The 21,747-nt window shown below is 32.5% G+C and overlaps 1 protein-coding gene across 5 annotated transcripts in view; it reads left to right on the top strand.

Annotated features, from left to right (window-relative positions):
• Window positions 1-21,747, top strand: part of IntS11 (integrator complex subunit 11) — a 91,682-nt gene that overhangs the window by 32,672 nt on the left and 37,263 nt on the right. For 4 of the 5 annotated variants that reach the window (XM_085825969.1, XM_085825968.1, XM_085825967.1 and 1 more), the window contains 4 exons: window positions 5,364-5,537; window positions 9,833-9,952; window positions 10,033-10,128; window positions 14,787-14,909. In XM_085825969.1, coding sequence (XP_085682095.1) covers window positions 5,364-5,537; window positions 9,833-9,952; window positions 10,033-10,128; window positions 14,787-14,909 — 513 coding nt within the window. The remainder of the gene's footprint in view (window positions 1-5,363; window positions 5,538-9,832; window positions 9,953-10,032; window positions 10,129-14,786; window positions 14,910-21,747) is intronic. The other variant, XM_085825970.1, reaches the window with a different exon arrangement.

The raw sequence follows: 21,747 nt of genomic DNA, 5'->3' as shown, positions 1-21,747 counted from the left end.
GGCTCTAAAAGATAGATAGATAAAAGATAGTTAGATGGAATAATAGATAAAAGAAAGATAGATTAATAGAAAAAAAAAATTACTTGGCTGTAAAAGATAGAAAGATAGATAGATCGTTAAAACCGATACATATCTAAATTGATGATTCATGCTAGCACCTAACATTACAAGGCATATTTTAATTTTATTGGGCATTTAATACTTTGATACAATATAAAATTTACAATACTAAAATTTTGATCTGAATTAAAATTTGAATTATTGAAGTTTATCACATCACTTAATAAAAATAATATAATGCTAAAAATAGAATAAATCTCAATGTAGAACAAATGCTCATTTCTCATATTTTTCTGAATTTCATTATTTTATATTAGAATTTTATCAAAAAAATCTTGATTAATGTTTTTCATCAATTTTGCAACTGTGATTGTTTTAATGAGATTAATTATTAGTTCAAAGTGAATAACATTTCAAAAATTCTGGTAAAAATGCTGTAATAATGCTTTAATTAATTAAATGTATGAGTTGGCCATCTTAATGCATGGGAACACTGGGCAGTTTTCCTGGGACACCATGATAATCGATCTACATGTCATTTCTATTAGTAGTTGTATTAGGGGCCTTGGCTATTGTATTAGGTGCACTGGTTTGCCTGGGGCCCATAATGCTGTAAAGACAGTATTAGTATGAGTATCAGTTGATTGGGTAATGTATGGGAAGGGGAAACTTTTACTTTAAAAAAAAAAAATTTTTTTAATTTAAAAGAAAATCTAAATTATTTTTTTTTAATTTAAATCAAGTTCTTTTTTTAAAAAACATTTCTACTATTAACATAATCATGCTTAAATATTTGAAAGAAAACCTCTAATTAAAGAAATTTAATATATATTTTTGTAGGTAAATTAATATAGTAATTTACAGCTAGAGAAATTATAAATTCTACATAATTTTATTAACCCGTTTACGCTCAAGTTTTTTTTTTTTTTTTTTTTTTTCAATTTTATTTGTATTAATGAACTTATATCTCTTAATATGAAAGATGTAAATACACTTTAGATGTCAAAATGATCGCGATCTTGCTGAGTTAGTTAATGTCCTGTTTATGGGACACTAGGCATACATGTAAGCAAAATACACCTGTGTTAGTATTTATTAGTATTTGAAATTTCCAGTATTGCGAATCATAAAAATAAGTAAAGGTTAATATAAATAATTTTTAAGATCATTTTACATGCTATAAACAATGGAAATGTAATAACAATTATTTTTCATGAAATTGTTGAAAGCGTTTATCATGTAGTGCAACGTTATGTTTTTCACATTTTTTTGTGGTCTCACCTAAACACTGAGCACATTGCAGTTGTGTTTTACTTACGTAGTTATGTTTACAATTGTGTGGCCAATTTGGTTGAATTAAATTTCATTGTCGCACACGTACTCATCTTTGTTGAAGTGATTGTTCTTCCAGCTTTGGGAAGCATTCCAAATTGTTTGATATAGTTCTGTGAAATGCTGCCACGAGATTCTAGTCGATCCATTATGAACCTGTTTCTTGCAAAACATGGATGGATGAGCTATGAATTTTGAATTGAATACACTTGTATTCAAAACTTTAATATCGATAAAAAACACGGCATTAAACATTGTATTAAAACAATCATCATGGAAATCAAAAAGCATGGCAAGTGGAAACCACCATTTCTTTCCACAGAATTCAATACGATTATTTTGAAATATTATTATCCATTCGATCAGTACCTCCCATAAACAGGTTGTATGTAATAATTACCATCTTCTGTTTCTGAGCCGACCAGCGTTTGGTTGAATCTAATGGATTTATTCCAATACAGTTTGAAACTCTTCTCTCTTGTCTTTCAAACATACAATTATTACACCAGATGACATTCTTTCCGGTAATCTAATTCTTTCCGGTAACTTTTGTTTTTCTCCAGATTTTTAACGGTTTCAACCAGATAGATTTCAATCCTGTTTTCTCTGGGTGTACCTACAACCGCAAATCCAGAATTTGACAACTCAATGAGCTTTATGGAAGTAAAGTAATTGTCTATTGCTATTGTAATTGGATATTTGCTTCATTTAAGTATCTGAAATAATTGATCAAAGTTTTCCAGTAAATAACAATTAGAATTATTTGTATGCACAAAATAATATAAATCATATTTTCGTTTCAATAATATGCGTAATCTGAAAAATGCCTTTCAAGAAAAAAATTAAAAATTGATTTTTTTTACAATTTTATGAATATATTTTCTGTACACACAAATATATTTTAGCAAATATTTTAGAATTTAAGAATTTTGTATACAATAAATAGTAATAAGGGAGTAGATGTTGAAGTTTTATCGCATAAAACATGCATATTTCGAATAAAAATGCATTTAGGTTATTGATAAGACAGTAAAATGTTGTAGGCTTAATGCACTCACAAATGCTCAGTGTCCCATAAATAGGGTGCCAAAGATTAAACGTAATTACACAAAAATGCTATTGTTATTGTTGCAAAATAACTTTGCAGAAGTTTTTTTATGATCTGTTTTAAGGAAATCATTTTAATGTTTTTTAGTTTTATGAATAAGAAGTTTGCAAAAAATACTTACTTTCTGTGGCTACCCATCATTTGTCGATGCTCGAATGTTTCGTATAAAAATAACTTGTTCTAAAATAATTTTAATGTCCATCTAGTGGTTCCATCTTTTGCTAATAGTGAGAACAATCCTCTGGCGCATAAAAAAATTGATTTGGTTAAAGGTTATATGTACTACAAGATTCCTAGAATTAATTTCCAAGCATCCCATATTTTAGCCACTGGGCATAAATGGGTTAACTAGCAACATAAAAAACTGTGGAATAGTTTGGTAGCTTTTTGCCATTAATAACTTCAAAATCTTGGCTTCAAATGACTACAGAAAGAGAAAGCATTTAACTCCTAATTCCCCGAATTCATTCAGGTTGAAAGTGCTTCTACAGGAGCTTTCTTTTGGACAGCTGCATTAAATACAATCCACCCTTTTTTCCTTATTGTTTGTCAGTGCATTTTACCATTGTTCGAAAGTCTAGGACAAATATTGGAATAAGTGTCCTCAAAAGATAAGAGCATTGCACAGGTATCTCTTAAATTTCTTAATAAAGAATTGGGTATGCATTATATGACGAATTACCTAAAAATTAACAAATGTAACTCAATTATAGATGCACTTTATATGCCGGAAAATACGGTATATGTGCACAGTTTTCTGTGCAATTGAAAATCAATAAGTCCAACAAAAGGGCTCAGTTGGACTTTCATGATGTTTTCTATGAGTTTTGCGGTCTCTACAATGTTTTTGTGGATATACTTAAAATTTTCCAGACTGTGTGATGATTCTTTCCAAGTGGGGTGCTGTTATGTCACCTGAAATCCTGTAAGGAGGATCGTGGTAAGATGCTCGGCATACTGCTGTTGAGCTACTTTTTGGTAAATTTTCAGGATCATGATGTTCAGTAGCAGAAGTAATCCATTCTTCTGCCAGAGTTTGTAAGAATTTTGAAAAAGTTATTCTGATATTTGGATTGAGCTTATGATGCAAAATAAATGAATTGAAGAGAGTGCAGTCTAAGAGAAACATGAAAACTCTTTTTGTCCATTTCATAGATTTTTGCAAAAATAAATTATATGAAAGATATTAATCAGCAAGATCGACACCTTTCAACGTTGATTGTATTTCATTATGTACTCAGGCTTACGAACTTGCCGTCCAGTTTTTTTATATATTTTTTCCATCTCGGCTATATCTGTATTACGTATGGTGGATGTCATTTGAACATCTTGTTTATCTTTCCATTCTTGTTTATCTTCCATTGAAAACTAGTACATCACCTTTGTGTCAAAAATCAGATTCACGTGTATTCAATCTGAGATCATTTAGTTCCTTCGGAAAACCTATTATTACATATAGTACCACAAACATAAATTTTTTTCTTCAGTAAGTTTTCAACTGATATAATACTTTTATAGTACTTGTCCATGTATACATGATGCCATAAGTTTTAGTTTTTATTTAAAAGGAGTGGGATAAGTTTATCTGAATTATCTCCTTTTCCTCAATAAAGTTGACAGATATAGCACTTGTCTCAAGCAAAAGTGACTAGTATTCTGTACTTTGTTATTTTACTCGGCCATGCCATAGGCATCTTGTCTCTCAAGATTTTAACATTCGGGCATGAATAGCAGGACATGAATTCATGTTAGCAACAACCAGGAATAGAGTCTGAAATGACATGAATTCACATTAGTGGCAACCAGGAATAGAAATTTAGCAGTTGCAAATGTGTTAATAATTTACCGTTTAAATCACTTTTAGATAGCAGCTTTTATATCCATTAATTTTAAGAAATGTGTCTTTTCTGCATTACTAAATGATGCGTTTTGTAATCTGAAAAATTTACCTTTTTGATGGTTTATTTTATATTTTTCAGAAGATGGTATTTTTGCTGATCGTGCACGATGTGTTTTGAATTAGTGCACTTATCATCAGATTTACACTTGAGACTAGATGTACATGGAAGTGACACACTTTCTTGCATTCTACTCACATATCTAGATCAAGATATTTTAAACATTTTACTTCTTTAAAAAGGAGCTAAAGGTAGCCCACCTATTAGGTGTCTTTATACTAAACTTCTAGTAGTGGCCAGCACTTCTAGCCTTAGTAGTGACTAAGCCGAAGTCGGCTGATGGCCCGCCATTGGAGGGGGGGAAGACTTCTTTGAAAAGTCTTTCTTTCAGTCTTTTTTTTAAAAGTCTATTTGTATTCTGTCATTAAAATCTCTTTAAAAGCATTACAGATTATTTTAACTTCCTTTGGATTTCATTTGGTAAGTAAATGCATGTATTAATATAGATACTTTATAAGAAAAAACTGGCATAAAATAATTTTTCACAAAGTGGGAAATATCTGTATTGTAGTTTGATAACTGTAAAAAGGAATTTAGATAGCTTTGCAAATATACTTTTAAAAACAAATTTTGCAACTGTAAAAACTACTTTTACTGAAATATACTAAAATGAAATGAAGGCAATCTTTCTAATATGAAGATCCTTGCATTTATCCACAATCTGAAACACAACTCAAAATTTAAAAAATGGCTTTTATATAGACGATATGTGCAGTCACAAACAAATATTGCCAAAGTAGTAAAGAAAAAGATTCTTGAAACATTTCTAATAGCAAAATTGGTTTATTTATTATTTGCAGTTTTTCATATTTCACATTTAAATTTCACTTATACCTATTATTGGATTGAATGGTATACTGTTACATTTTAATATCCAAAAATTTTTTGTCTTCAAATTTTTTTAGGGTGATTTCAATACGACACCAGATCGTCATTTGGGTGCAGCATGGATTGACAAATGTAGACCAGATTTGCTAATAACAGAATCAACATATGCAACAACCATAAGGGACTCCAAAAGATGTCGTGAAAGAGACTTTTTAACTAAAGTCCACGACTGTGTAGAAAGAGGAGGAAAGGTATTTATTGGAGGATGCATGGTTCCAAGATCTTGATATTAGAAATAAACTTTTTAGAAGGGATTTTGCTTTTTTTTAATAGGTACACTGCACCATAAAAGAAATGGGACAGTTCTGTATCTCCTGTTCTACTGCACCAATTGATAAAATTCAATTTGGGTTTTCCATGTTTTGAAAGTGCGACTTAGGATATTGTTACGAAATGTCCCGGTGCAGTAAGATAGCTTACCTGCAAAGCAGTTTTAGGGTTGCCATAAAATGGCAGTGGAAGGCAGGGTTTCCACTGCCATTTTTCTTTGCCATTTTCCACTTTTCTTGGTGAGAAATTGCCCATTTGGCAACAAAATTGGTGATATACCATGGACTGATGGAGAACCCTCTGGAACGAATTCTTACCGGTTTAGCCCAGAATGTTCTCAATCACCAGTCAAAATCTGTATAAACCCTGCTGCTACGCGGAGAGTCGGTTGGTATCGAGAGTGTGACTCATCTAGTTGGTCGTTAGTCCGTGCGGAGACGATCGAGTTGACAGCCGGGCAGCGAGTGCCGAGTGGGTCGTCGAGTGCATCAAAGAGTCCCTTAGTGTATCACGGTTAGTGCATTGTTGGGAGAGTGTGTTGAGCTCCGGGAACTACTGAACCGCAGAGTCGGTAGCTGTGCTGTGTGTGTCGTCGAGTGCATCGCGAGTTGTAGCGTGGAGAGTCTCGAGAGTGCGTGGAGTTCCGAGAACGACTGAGCAGAGTCAGGAGCTGTACTCTGTTTGCAGTGAAGCTGTCTCCACCATGATAGCCTGATAACCTGAAGGCTGTGTCGCTGATTGTGTCAGCGCGTTTATAATAGTTCTCCGACGACTGTAACGGGATTTTGGAGCTCTCCTGATTAGTACTAGCCAATAAAGTGTGTTTTGATACTTCAGCAAGTAGTATTGTCATTATTCACTCCAAATCCATATGAACCCTTAATAACGTAACAACTGGTGTCAGAAAAAAACGCAACAATATGTATTAGATTATATATAACATTGTTCTAATATAGGTATTTTGACACAAAATCAGACCTTTTCTGAAATAGCATGCCCTTTTTTTCCATATTTCAATTTTATGATTCAAATTATGCCAAACTGCCAAGTTTTGTAAAAATGCACAAGTAGTTTTTAAAAAATTAGCTTTCAAAATTTTAGCTCCTCATTGTTAATCGAGTTTGGTATATATTAATTAATATCTATTTTTTTATTAAACTTATTCGATTCTTCCTTTCACATTTCGAAATTCAGGTTCATTCCAATTAAAATTCACATGTTTTTTATAATTTATTTTTAAATAATTTTTATAAATTTTTTAAACAGATTTTTGGAATTATAACCTATAAAATGTTTACCATCATCTTCAAGTAGATATATTTACATTTTGGCGCATTTTGAAGTTCAACATATTCGTTATAAGCAATAATAATGCCATATGTTGTTTATGAACTTTGTTAAAATTATTTGACAGTATGAATGGTGACCATTTTTCTGCTCGTGTCTCAACAAGGGTTAGAAAACTTAATATCTAGGCATAATTGGAGTTGTAGAATCGAAATATGGAAAAAATTTATATGTTATTTCAGAAAAGGTCCGATTTTGTTTCAAAATACCTATGTTAGAATAATGCTATATATAAATTTAATATATATCCTAAGTTGTGCTTTTGAGACATGAAAAACAATTTGAATTTCGTTAATTGGCCAGTAAAATAGGAGCTATAGAACTGTCCCCCCTTTTTTTTCCCAGTGCATTGTACATTATTATTAAAGTGATTTAAAAGATAATTTATCTTTGAGGAGTTTAGTTGGTCTTAATAAAATAGGCCAGAAGTGTAACTCAAACATCATTAAAAGTAAATTATATATACAAATGCAAGATTCGGATGCCAATTATTATATAAATAAATCTAGGAAGCTTAAAGGCACCTAAATTACAGTTCTAAATCTTGAAAGTTTCTAAATCAAGAGCTCTAATATTATAAATAATAATATAAAATTTTAATTTCAATATATAAAAAAAATTAAAATATTCATTATAAATTCATTGAAAGATTTTTAAGATTAAAATTTTTTCTTTTTGCACAAAATTAAATATTAAAAATGAAATTAATAAATACTGAAATTGAAATTAAATTCATTAAAATAAAAATTTCTAATACTTACCAAATTAAAAATTTAAAAAATATGTACTAAATTCATTTACAAAATGAGAAACATCTTTACATTAGACATCAAAATGTAATTGTTTGTTTTAACCCTCTGAGCGGCATGGGTTTGGGGATCTGTCGTGAAGACCTGTATTTGTGCAGCATTTATTAACTAAATTCATATATTTACTTATTTTAGCCTCTATTTTCATAAACTTACATTCATTAAGGTTACATTTAAATTATTAAAGAAAGTAAGAAAGCAAAATATCTTAAGTTATAAGCTAATATGTAAAGTGACAAAAAATCTCATGACCGGATAAAGCTGGTCATGCCTCTCAGAAGGTTAAACAAATCTAACTTCAAAAATAAAACATTACTATAGAAATCTAAAAGGCATTGTGTTATAGGAGTTTCTGGACATCTTCGTTGGATAAAGAAGGAACAAATGTTTAGATTAAAATAAATAACTTTTTGCAGATTTTGTTGAGACTTCTTCAATGCCCATTGTTTTTATCTTCTGTAATATGTTTTAGTAGATTTAATATTCCTTTTCAGATATGCTGAATTTTGAAATTCCAAGATCATTTCAGAAAATTAAAATATTCATTATAATATTCATTCATTGAACGATTTTTAAGATTGAAAGTTTTTCTTTTTGCACATGTTTGAAAAAAGGAGTATTATAATTTGTGATTCTAGAAATATTATATTCAGCAGTGTGAATAAATGAATATTTTGGAACTTTCAGCCAGTACCCAAGTTCCACAAAATCCCAATATTGAACTCAGAACAAAAATCATTGTGCAAACAGTAAAAAAGAAATGAGTTTTGTGCTTCTGTGGCACTGTATATCAGTAAAATAAATTAGAAAAATTAAAAACTTTATCAATAACATCCTGGTTAAGGTGATGTACTTTGATAATAGAAAAATAAATGCATGGTTATAATCCCCTAAAGCTCTTGGAAATTAAGCTTGGGCCAGATTTCAATTTCAAATAATGACAGCAGATGTACAGGGGAAAAAATACTAAAGTTGTAACCGCTATAATGAACTAATAACCGCAATTCAGAACTTCAACACAATCTCCAAAAATTAAAGTGATTAAAAGATACTGTGCAAAATAATTATTTTATGAACAAAAGGGCTTAGAACAAATATTGCAGTAATTATACAAGCTAAAATCCCAATAAACATAGATCCTATGCTAATGCAAATGAGAACTTAATTCAAGGTAAAAGAACCCAATGAACAAAGAAACACATAAATTTCCTTATGAGGTTCCAAACTTATCTCTTACAGCTAAGTGTGTGGAACCTCAAGAACTGGTAAGCGAATAATTGCGTTAGCGCAGGAAACAGAAACGTAAATTCAAGAAGGGTTAATTACTCTTTATTTCTCAAAATAAGAACTTACAGATGGCTCCTGTCTCAGAATATACAGAAAAGCCTCCACTTGGTCTTGAACTCAAGAGTACTAAGAAATCAAACTTAATTTTAAAATCACTAATGCGTAGCTAAAAAGATATAGCCGAAGCTATCAAAATTCTAAGGAGTTGGCCCCTAAATGTTAACTAACTGGTAAAGCTATTAAGGGCTTGAAATACGGCCGATTGTAGTAATAGCTTTAGAGAGAGTGTAGCCAAATGGCAAATGTACACTAGTCGGAATCTCTGGCTGTCTAACGAAGTCAGTGGAACTTCGACTTAAATACCGCTCTTCCTCATTTGCATTAATAATGATTTAAAAAACACATTCTGGTAGGAAATTGTAAGCTTAAATTAGGAGAGACAGGAAAGTAGCTTTAAAAAAAGATAATTGTTAAAAATTTAGAGTAAACCTTACATCCTTTTTAATTTATAAAATTAAACAAGGGATTGCTTAATTTTTAAGAGTCTACATTTTTTGGATCTTTGAGTCAAATGCTCTTTTTGGGTGTAAATGGTTTATCTGTATCTGATATCATACTAAATACCATTTAATGTTTATAAATAAAACTAGAAATATATCCTCCAAAAAATTAAGATTTGGTTTGAGGAAGTATAAGAAAGTGAAATATTCACTCTTGTAGTGAGTTATCATATATTAACCATTTTTAATAAAAAATGTTTTATCCCATTTTAGGTTCTCATTCCGGTTTTTGCACTTGGACGTGCACAAGAGATGTGCATACTTCTTGAGACGTACTGGGAAAGAATGAATCTTAAAATACCCATATATTTTGCTGTTGGCTTAACTGAAAAAGTATTTTTTTAATTTCATTTTTGAAAAAAAAATTAATAAACAAATATTATAATTTTTTATTAATGTTCCATTTTTATTAGGCCACAACATTCTATAAAATGTTCATAACATGGACCAATCAGAAGATCAAACAAACTTTTGTTCATAGGAATATGTTCGATTTCAAACATATAAAAGTAAGTTGTATTATAATAAGTATAAATCAAAATTATCTTTTATGTCTAATTAAATGTATGTTTCCCCCATTTTATATTTTAATATTTTGTGTATTTGTGCTGTAGTATCTTAGCATAACACCTTATGTTATGAATTGTAATACTAATTTGTAACTGAATTGTAACCCCTTCATTTTATAAGTTTCATTTTATTAATGCAAATAGAACTTCTCAATTGCTCATTAAAATTTCTAATTTACAATTCTAATTTCTAATTTACAATTATTATTTGCAATTCTATGTTTTCTAGAATGCATTAAAATTTTCAAATTTATAATTTCAAAAAGTTGACTAATAATGTCTTTAAGTTTCTTTAGAGCACTGCTTAATTTGTAGGCATGTACTTCCAACATATTTCCCCTATATATTAATTTTAACGGGATTTTACTATTGTTCTCTCAACATTGGCAACAAGGAATCAGTGAATCTTTTCAAAAATTTCATGAGCTCTGTTTTAAAGAATTCCCTTTTATATATTGTTGCATGCATACAGGTTTGTAATAGATATAATGCACAAGTCTGATGAAAAGTTGGTAAAAACTTATTATTATCACAAGAAATGTAACAAAGTGCTGGAATTTTCCTCGGAGATATTCTTAATAGTGTTCATAATATTGGGCACTAATAATCAGTAGAACACAAATACATTAAATAGAATGCAATGCAACCAGTAACTATACTTTAAACTACTCAAAACATTAAAATACAATGCAATTCAAAGAAAAAGCTAATTCAGTTTGTACAGAACTAAAACTAATTGCAGTAACAGCAACTAAGCAACTGAACTGAGATGTTTCTCTCTGACTTTTTTGGTCATGAGAGAGTTCTAGTAATTTCTTTGCTTCTCAGGATTTGTGGAAAGCAATAGAATAGAACTACAGTTGCAGCTAACACAGTAGTCAATTTCATTTATTCAGTGTAAATATAAATTACAAGATATCTATTTATTAAATGTTAAAGTGCATGTGTTCCTATTACCAGCATAGCTTTCTCTTAAAAGTATGTCTCGTGCAGCATTGCACAGGGGAATAAAACAATTTTAATTATAGTTCTATCAACATTAGCTATCTAAATACAAAATTCATAACAATATGTGTAAAAATTGTGTATGATTAAAAATGCAAAACAGTGGATTGATTTTAAACAGCAAAAATCTCTTTTACTTCAATACCTAAAAATATGATATTTTTTAAATACAGAACATTTTGTGCATCACTTAGTTTCTAAGACTCATACAACAGTTATAATATTGTTTTTGGAAATATGTATTTTCTGCTATACAGTCAAAAGTCGTTAATTCGGACACCCATAATCCGTAATGATCTATAATCCGGACCTCAAAGCTAAAAACTTTGTGCGCATGCACGTTTACACGTAAGACCTTTTACGACTGCACATATGCGTGTGCGCAAGTGCAGAAAACGTTTTCGCGTGCGCGTTTTATGTATAACGGATGGTATAAGCTAAAACTATCTAATTATCTCAGTTAATGTTGATAATTGCGTTGTTCCTTAATCTTCGAATTGGATCCGGCTTATTATTTTTTGCAGACTGTAAGAGCAATTTTATAAAAGTAAACTTGAACTTTCGATTATGTCAAATAAAATTTCCGATTCTGGAGCTCCCAAAGGATCGTACAAAACGAAAGTATGTTTCGATGTCCATCAAACAAAAAGTGAAATTGCTGCAAAAAATGGATAAAGACATGAAGAATGTGACAGAGAGGTTAGTGAGAACGAAAAAATTTCGATTGACAAGTTAGTCGTTATTCTCGGCACAGCAATTAACGGGACTTGAACAGCGGAACTTTGAAATCATGTCTGTTTATAGAATTAAAGAGAAAGTATTATCACATAAAACAAAGCAACTTAAACAACTTACATTGAAAGAAATGTTTAATAAAGTAAACAAATAAATATTAAGATTTTTTTTTTTTTTTTTTTGTAAATTTTGATACCCTTTAGATTATAATTGTTCTTTATTTCATAAATTACGGTTTCATATTTTTAATTTTAGAATTTCTGCATGTCATCTTACGAGATTTAAACTGATGATCTATAATCCAGAATCGCCGAAGTCCCGACGAGTCCGGATTAACGACTTTTGACTGTATTAAGATCTTAGAACGGGAGTGACTTTTATCAGATGCTAGTATTTGACGATGAACTAGGAAAGCAAATTTTTATAAAATTATAACATTTTTAACTAAAATTCCTAATGTTTAGAAGAAAAATAATTATCATTTTGACTCTAGGTTATTAGTGTATATCTGGTCATTGAAAAAGTTTATTTAGAAAAGTTTGTTTTAGATTATGTATCAAAATTCTAGTCATTTTTCTAGATTTTTTTTTCATTAATGATAATGATAATAAATGCATTTGCATTGTTAAAAGTTATTACTAATGCTGTTATTTTACATTTAATTGTATGTAATTTGAATTTCATGTAAGTTATATCTGCACCTCATATATTTAAATATTTTCTATGATTTTAACATTTAATATTTTTAAGGGCAGAAAATGCATTTATAATTTGAAATGAAACATTGTTTATCAAATGAAGTACAAGGTAACCAAAAAAATTCTTGCCATTTTGGACAGTCAGAAAGAAAAATTCATAAAACAAATAATAATCACCACTAATCCTCAAAGTAATACCTATCGGCATCCAGTGCCTTTTGCCAACGAGTGACTACTGTGTGATGCCATTGTGGTAAAACTTAGGAGTCTTGTATGCAAAGAATTCCATGAGCGCCTTTTCGAGGTCTGGCCAGTTGTTGAAGGATTTCCTATGAAGATGGTTGTCCAGGGAATGGAAAAGGTGGTAGTCTGTTGGCGTGAAGTCTGAGGAGTATAGTGGATAGGGTAGTGTCTCCCAGCCCAGTCGCTGGATGGTGTCCGTAGCCTACAGAGTCACTTGCGGCCTCACATTGTCATGGAGGAGGAGTACACCCTTACGATTGACCAAAGCTGGCTCTTTATGCATCGGGGCGTAATGCACTGTTGCAAGTACAGGCCAAACCATCACGGTAGACCTAGTAGCCAAACACGTGATGAGCTTGCCGCACACTTTCAGGTATCTAATGAAATGATCAGACTCCATTTGCACCGCATAGGAAAAGCATGCAAACTGAACAGGTGGGTACCCCACTCACTGTCTGGTGCAAACAAGCAACAGCACATCGCTGCTCATTTGTCATTGCTTACTCAGCAGTGCAATGCATCCATATTTTATGGAGTACTCGCCAACGATGAAAAGTGGGTCCAATATGAGAAATCCAGGCGTTTCAGACATTGGTTGTCACCATGGGTTCCTAGTTGCAAGTACAGGTCTACTGTGATGGTTTGGCACACTGGCAGGAGCTCCTAGTGCGCCACTTGGCGACCAGTCCACCAGATACAGAGCATGATCTTGCGTAGGTGGAGAGAAGATCTAGCAGTGTGGGCACAGGGTCCCATGGTGACAACCAATGTCTGAAACGCCTGTATTTCTCATATTGGACCCACTTTTCATTGCTGGTGAGTACTCCATAAAATATGGATGCATTGCAGTGCTGAGTAAGCAATGACAAATGAGCAGCGATGTCCTGTTGCTTGTTTGCATCAGACAGTGAGTGAGATACCCACCTGTTCAGCTTGTATGCTTTTCCTATGCGGTGCAAATGGAGTCTGCTCATTTCATTAGATACCTGAAACTGTGCGGCAAGCTCATCACGTGTTTGGCTACTTTCACTCTCTATGGCTGCTCTCAGGGCCTCATCGTCCAGCTCTTGTGGCCGAACGCTGCGTGGTGCATCACTAAGAGACATATTCCCTGACCTGAACTTCTGGAACCATTTCCTAGCAGTTTGTTCCTTAATGGCATCAGCCCCAAAGGCCTGGCCAATTCGGCAACTTGATTTTGCTGCTGACTGATGACTTTAAAATCATACAACAAACAACTCCGAATGAGAGCCGTTGACGCGTCCACTTCAGTAAGTCTCTGTGTGAGTTATGTTTCAAATACCGATGCAAAGCGCTATTATACTCTTGGTCAATGTTGGATATGTGATACTTCCGCCTGTGCTCGTGCATAACGGATTGAACTGATTACGTAAGTTTTAACCGCGCGCTCAACGATTTATGATGTAATCAGTGTTATATTTTTAGTTTAGTTTGTTAATGAATGCCTTAGGAAATGGATGCATAGTTTTTGATCTCTTGTAATAACCTCTCTTTTGTAACTTATGTACGGATTAAAGTTTTAAAAGCTGAACCTGTGCGTATTTTTTGGATATACCTAAATGAAGAACCCGGTGATTCAGGTAAGTGCTATTTTGCTTACCTACTGTTGGAATGCTTTACGCATTGATTAATATTGTCTATTGAATTGACGCAATAGTCAATGTTTGGACTCCCATCCTAACCACATCGTTCCCATGTTCGTTGATTATTTTTATGTAGGGGTTCACTCTTCCAATGTCATATCAGAAACGGCAAGAACATTTTTGGTTACCTTATAGTTAGAACTTATTTTAAATATGTAAAGGCATAAATTAATAATAATTTTTATATATCTGTTTATTATTCTTAATTTTTCTGTTCTTTGAGGAATTATAAAAATTTATATGTCTTGTTTAGCCTTTTGATCGAGCATATATTGATAATCCCGGACCAATGGTGGTGTTTGCTACTCCTGGAATGTTGCATTCTGGATTATCAGTTCAAATTTTTAGGAAGTGGGCTCCAAATGAAAATAATATGGTATATTTATTTGAGCTGTTTTTATTATTCTGATTTTTATATATGATCTAAATCTGTGGTTCTCAAACATTTTGACTCGTCATCTCCTTCAGACTGAAATATTTTCTTGCTCTTTGTCAAAGGTGTGTATAGAATAGAATATGAATTAAAACATTTGCTGATTATAAACCATAAAGAATATTATTGGAAAACAATTGTTTAGTATACATTGAATATAATTTTAAGATGTGTTTAAGACAAAGCTGAATATTTGTACTAATCAATTGGAAGTGCATGTTAATTTTTGCATAGACTCAAATCGTAAATGAGTATTGGTATTGCAGAACATAGAACTTCTTCAGTATATTGCAGAGTTGTCTTTTTTTTTTTTTTTTTTTTAAATTTTATATATATTAATTCTTTGCCATTACAGAATATATATATATATATTGAAATTTTTTCCTCTATATGTTAGGATTTTCAAAAGCCGTTTAAAATATTCTGTAGGTTTATTGTTTATTGCAGTATGTTGCATGCTCAGCATGATACCTTTGATGATGTTTGAATGGTTTCAGACACTTAGAAGTCAAAATTTAGTTACAAGCTAATCAAATATGCTCTTTCACATATTTAATATGAAAAATTGAAAATAAAAATTTGCATATGAAAAAAGGTCAGTGGAAGCTAAAAACTCTGAAAATATTTTGCCATGACAATTAATGTTTCTAATTAAAAAGTTATGTTTGGCTGGCTGTGAATAAATACACTTTCATCTAATAATGCGAGTGATTAGACGACATTTGAATCCAACTCATCTGCTGATTACATTGTTCTAAAATCAAATTATCAATAGGGTAGTAGTTTTATCATGGCATAAATTTGGAAGCTAACAAATATTTTCCAATTTTTAGAAAACTCTGCAAATTTCAGATTTTCCTACTATTCTTATCCTATTTTAATTTTTGTCATAATTATTTGAGATTTTTAATGAATCAATAACTTTGCTTATGGAGATTACGAATGACATTTACAATTTAGTTAAATATTTCAATAAAATATACAGCTACGGCCTCCAGCATTGTACTTCGTTGTATCTCCACACTTGGCACAACAATCAAATCCTCAAGAAATACAGCCCTTTTAACTTGACATAAATTCAGAACCTGATCTCTTGGGAGGTTGTACTTCTATCTCTAAGATCCTTTTTTGATCCCTCAGTGGGACTACCGAGAGTTTTGTTTCACTTTGATCTGAAATCCACTGCAAACAAGCAAACTCACCATGAAGACCTTCTTAGGCAACTGGCTCTAGAAATTATTAGTTGCATTTCCTAAAGATGCAGTGCAGGTCTATACTGATGGTAGTTGTACAGAAGATCATATTGACAGTGGTATCTTAAGACCCCTCACTTTGAAACTGCAATAAAGCAATGCAACCGTGACACTTGCTCTGTCTTCAGGAACGAGTTAATTGCGATTAATGTGGGGCTTGATGCTATCTTGGCTTATGATTGTGATTTTGGGGAACTATGGATTTTATCAGAGAGCCGCAGTGCACTACAACATCTTGGTGGTGGTCGTCCGCAAACAATGAAACCAGCATATCTATTCTGCTCAAACTGAGGAAGGTCTTTCAGACTCACGACATCCACCTCCAGTGGATCCCTTCACATGTTAACATTAGTAGTAATGAGGTGGCTGATAAACTGGCAAAAGAGGGTAGTGAAAATGAAATGGTCACTGGCTCCTCATTTACTTACCAAGAATTCAAATTTACTTAAATGAAAGATCTAAACTGAATTTAATATGGCATAGTCCACCAATGCGCCAGTGGTACACAGGAACATTCCCTTGCTCTCTGCTGGACATCAAATGTGAGTGTGGTTCCCAGACTGCTCTGGCTAGACTAACAAGTGACCACCTTAAATGTCTTTCCTTTGATAGTGGCAGAAAAATCCACACCATTTGTAAACAATGCTGTGACCATCCAGCTTTGCTAGATCACATACTAAGTTGCATCGGACTTTCTAAAGAGGACTTAGCATCCGATCCCTTCACTGTTATTGATTTTTTGCCTGTTAACAACCTTCTGGAGCTGACATATGTCAGATCTTTTGAGGATAAGCAACAACAATAACGAATGACATTTTTCTAAACATAAAAATATGATGCAAAACAACAGATATTCTTTTTGAAGAAATTAGTTTTTTTTAATTGAAATTTGACTTTAATACAACCATTCCCAACCATTTTCTTGCATTGAAAAGAAAGATTTTCTTACATTTTTCTTTATAATATACAGCATAGAATATAATTGTAATCCAAATAATTGTTTATAAATAACTTAAAGGTAACAATTAGACTAAGAATGTGAACAAAAGTTTTTAAAAAAGGGTTCATTAAACTTATTTTATTGTTATTTTTAATTTTACAAATATAAACCAATTTTCAGAAATAAAAGTACAGATTCTGATTGCATAAAAGTTAAAGTTTGATCAGTGAGATGATCGCACTAGATATATTGATGCCTTTTGTGTAATATTTGGCATAAAATCATTTAACTTAATTGTTAAATCACCTCATTCAAAAATATTTAATCTGTTTCTTGTTTTCTGTAGTAAATTAGCGATTTGATTAAAGCCTGTTTCCACTAGGTAAGAACATGGAAAAGTATTGGGTTGGCAATAAGGTAATTTTGGTTTTTAGTCTGAAATAAAGCTCAATTTTTCCTACACAAAAAATTAACTTTAATCAGTCAAATATCTTTCATTCTGTTCAGTGACCTTTTGCCATCTTTCCCACCAGCAAAAAGCTCAGAGTGAGATTTGAGGTCATCGTTATTACTGAAATTTGTACCATTTAAATTCTGTAAATGTTGAAATAAAGCATAATCCAATAGTGCAAGGTTGGAGCTATACTGGGAATGAGATTTCAATTCTCAAGTGAGCTCCAGTAATTTGATGGCCTTGCATTGTCATGGTGGAACACAATTCCTTTGCAATTTGTCAGTTCTTGGCTTTTCTCTTTGATTGCTTCTTTTAATTTCATAAGTTGTTGGCAGTAAACATCTGATTTGATTATTTGGTTTCTTGGAAGCAGCTCAAATTACACAGCACCTCTGCAGTGCTACCAAATTGACAGCATGATCTTTTTCTGATGCAGTTTAGCTTATGATACTATCAGGACTTGTATTCCTCTTGACTTGCTTTGGAAACATGAATTGTCCTGACTCGGAACAGGGAGCTTACTCAAGCTATGTTCAAGAAAATTGTGAAGTAGACAATACAAGCAGGAAGGGTATATGAAACACTTTATTTTTCTATCTTTACAGGTATTTCCAGAACTTCGGAATACAGAAACCAACCACTTGTGGTCTGAACGTAAGAATATAAAAACTACTAACTAAAACTCTAATTAAAACTAACTTTGTATTAGTATACAAGTGCTTAGCATTAAGATTGGCCGTTATTTAACAAAGTCCGTATGTAGTATGCCGAGCTGCTAAAACTACGATACGTTTTGCAATTATCAAGACTAAACCTCTGGCCTTGAAGGCAACCAGCAACCGAGTGAAAACTCGTAAAATGACAATGGCAAGTGGCCTGCTTCTAATAACTACTTCCTCTTTCTTGCTTGGCAAAAAAACCACAACTTAAGTACTTGGCGTTAGCAAGACAAATTTGCATAAATAAGTTAAAGCTTTTAATTCTGGCCGGAAGTAGAAAATAAGAAGTGATAGTAAAGATTTAAAATAAAATAAACATTAGTAAAACTTAGGATCCTTACATACTTCCCGCCAGAGTTAAGTAGTTTGAAACTGAGGTCTAAAATGACCTTGTTGAAAACTTTTAGCTCTAGAATATAATGCGAGGCCAATCTTTTACAAACATTTCTCACTAGAAATTATCTAATCTAGAAATTAAAAAGTCGTTTTTACATTATCAACTCCATCGACAAATAATTTTCATCTGTACTGCATCTATAAACAGGAGTTTCTTTGTTGAATCTGATCTGGAAGGAAAACTAGTTTAATGAAATGTTACACAATCAAATGGCAAGTAACATGAATATTTATATTTCTGTTTTAAAATTCTTATTTCATTCATGATGTTATGTAATTATCTCCTCGTGCTCTCTGACATGTGTTGTAAAGAAAAACACCAAACACGTGCGTGTCTATGTACAAGTGTTCAACACTACCGCCTGCAATCAAAACACTAAAGTGTTAAAATTCAACATAACAAGACTTCAGAACACACCTTATATTCATCTCTGAACCCTGAGGTACTATTCTGAAAAGTGGCTAACCCTGAAGTGTAGCGTCAGAGAGCCTAACTACATTCATTCAACCTTTAACACATATTCACAATAATTTGCTCTTTTTACAGTCATACAAATAAGTTAAAATTTTGGCATTACTCTAATATTTTCACTTTTAACATATCACAGTATTTCTTAACTTTTAAGATAACAGTTCACATTGTACATAAGGACATATTAACATGCCGTTAATTTTACGCATTTTAAAACATACATTAGTAGTACATTGTTTGTTAACTTCTATTCTTTTCCAAGCAAGTGCCAATTCTTCTACATTGAAATACTACATTTTAAAAGTCTTTCAGACTAAAATTTCTTTCTTGCCAGAATCTTTTAAATAAAATTTTATACAATAATTTTACAACTTTCTTAAGGTACCTTTCTCAAAGATTATCAATGCTTTTACAATATTCAAGTATTTACACATTCCTATTATACAATAATTTTAGTTTTACTCGCGAGTAATTGAAAAACATAATACCAAAATAGGTAACAACTCATTTCTCGCCTTTTTGGCGATAAAGGTAGGCCTCACATGAGGTAAAACTTCTTAAATTCTGCCACTTGCAGTAACAATGAAAAATTAACTTAAAAGTTTCAAAGTAACATAAAGTTTTACTTATCTTTGTGATACTCAGACATCCTTTTTTCTGACCAGTCCTGAAAAGTGGCGAAGACTACAGTCTGGTTGATCTTCCGTCTTGTACGGGTTCGCCCTTCAGTTCCTTCCTCCATGAGCTTTCTTTTCCTACCAGTTCGGTCACCCTTGAAGAGCTTCTTTTGAGCATCTGCTTGTGGTCTCGGCCGTTTGATGGCAGCTGGTCTTGGCGGAACCGGGACAACTCTGTCTCGTTGTTGGCTGTTCAAACTTTTCTTGCTTCCTTGCATTTGCAGATGGTTTTCCTTCATCAATTCGTCGACATTTGCTTCGTAGACTCCTATTCGATGGGTAGATCTTCTGTTTTGGAGCCGTGTTATGGTTGCTGCCATTTCTCCTGGCTCTTTTTACATTAGTCAAACTTCTCCCTTCTTCATCTGGGGGTGGTCGTGCCCTCTCTTTTCTGGTCAGTGGAACGGCTTCTTTTTCTTGTTACCTTCAGTTTTCCAACAGGGGAACTTTCTTTTCAATTGCTCCTGTCTACTCATGGCTTACCCTTGTGATTGTTGTTGTTCCACCTCTGGAGATTGTGCCTGCCGTGCCGGATCCTGCAGAAGATCTTGAAATATTGGCATTTTATTATGATTATAAAATGGTTTTATCTGGTCAACGTTTGCGGTGCAGGTTTCACCATTCCTGGATTTTAACACCACTACAGCCTGAGTTACATTTTCTATGACATATGGTCCTTCAAATCGTGGATAGAATTTGGCAGTTTTATCTTCTGGTGCTGAAGAAAGTGAATGCTTAATTTTTAACACTTCATCCCCTACTTTATAAGTTACTCCCCGTCGTTTCATATCATAATACAGCTTCTGTTTTCTTTGTGCTACTTCAGTGTTCTTTTTTGCTTCTTTAATTAATTTTTCTATATCGCCCATTTTAAATTCTGGGGCTCTTTGTTGAACATAAAATAATTTATCTAACGGCGTTATAATCTTTCTGCCTAAAAATAACTCAGCAGGAGTTTTCCCCGTCGTATCATGTTTTGCGGTCCTAAGAGCGAAAGCTAATTCATTGACATAGTTGTCCCAGCTTTTATGAAAATTTTTAACATAACTACGGATAATTTTCACTATATTTCTATTGACCCATTCCACTATATTTGAGTGCGGCTGATACGGGACCATTTTTAAATGACGTATGCCCAGTTTTTGGCACATGTCTTCAAATATATTACTTACAAATTGAGGACCATTATCCGATATAACTTTTAGGGGCGCCCCGTATTTTAAAATATATTTATTTAAAATAGAATCAGTAACTAATTTCACGGAGGCTCGTTTTAAGGGAACAATTTCGGTCCACTTACTAAAATGATCAACCATAACAAGGAGATACTGACTTTTATTTAACTGACTTTTCGGGAAAGGGCCCAATAAATCGATGCCAATTATTTCATGTGGAAATTCTGATTTAATGCTATTTAGAAACCCGGCCGGATGGAAATTAATATAATTAACTGCTTGACATGTTGGGCAGGGCTGGACATACGCCCTTGTTAACTTTTGCAGCTCAGGAAAATAAACTGCTTCGCGTACACGTTGGATGGTTTTTCGAATACCAGCATGAGAAGCTAAAGGGGAGTCATGCAACTCCTGCAGTATATTTAATCTAAGACTAGCTGGGATAACATGTCGAAATTCGTTGTTGGAATTTGTAGTTTTTGTATAAAATAATAGACCATCTATTAGTTCATAATGGGCCGCCCTATTTCTTATCGCCACAATATCTTGGTGGCTAAAATTTTCAGGATCCTTTAAATACTCATAAATGTTTCCAAACTCAGGATCCTTACCCAGTTCGATTATTACAGTTTCTCGGGAATTTATTGTACATGCTGTGAGCATTGCCACCTTTACAGTATTACCTTCTTCATCTA

Source organism: Stegodyphus dumicola, chromosome 10 (genome assembly GCF_044657685.1).
Source record: "Stegodyphus dumicola isolate Sdum_Otavi_A_Nest chromosome 10, ASM4465768v1".
NCBI classification, from domain to species: Eukaryota; Metazoa; Arthropoda; class Arachnida; order Araneae; family Eresidae; genus Stegodyphus; species Stegodyphus dumicola.
Note: the sequence above shows the minus strand (reverse complement) of the source record. Positions and strands in the feature narration are given on the sequence as shown.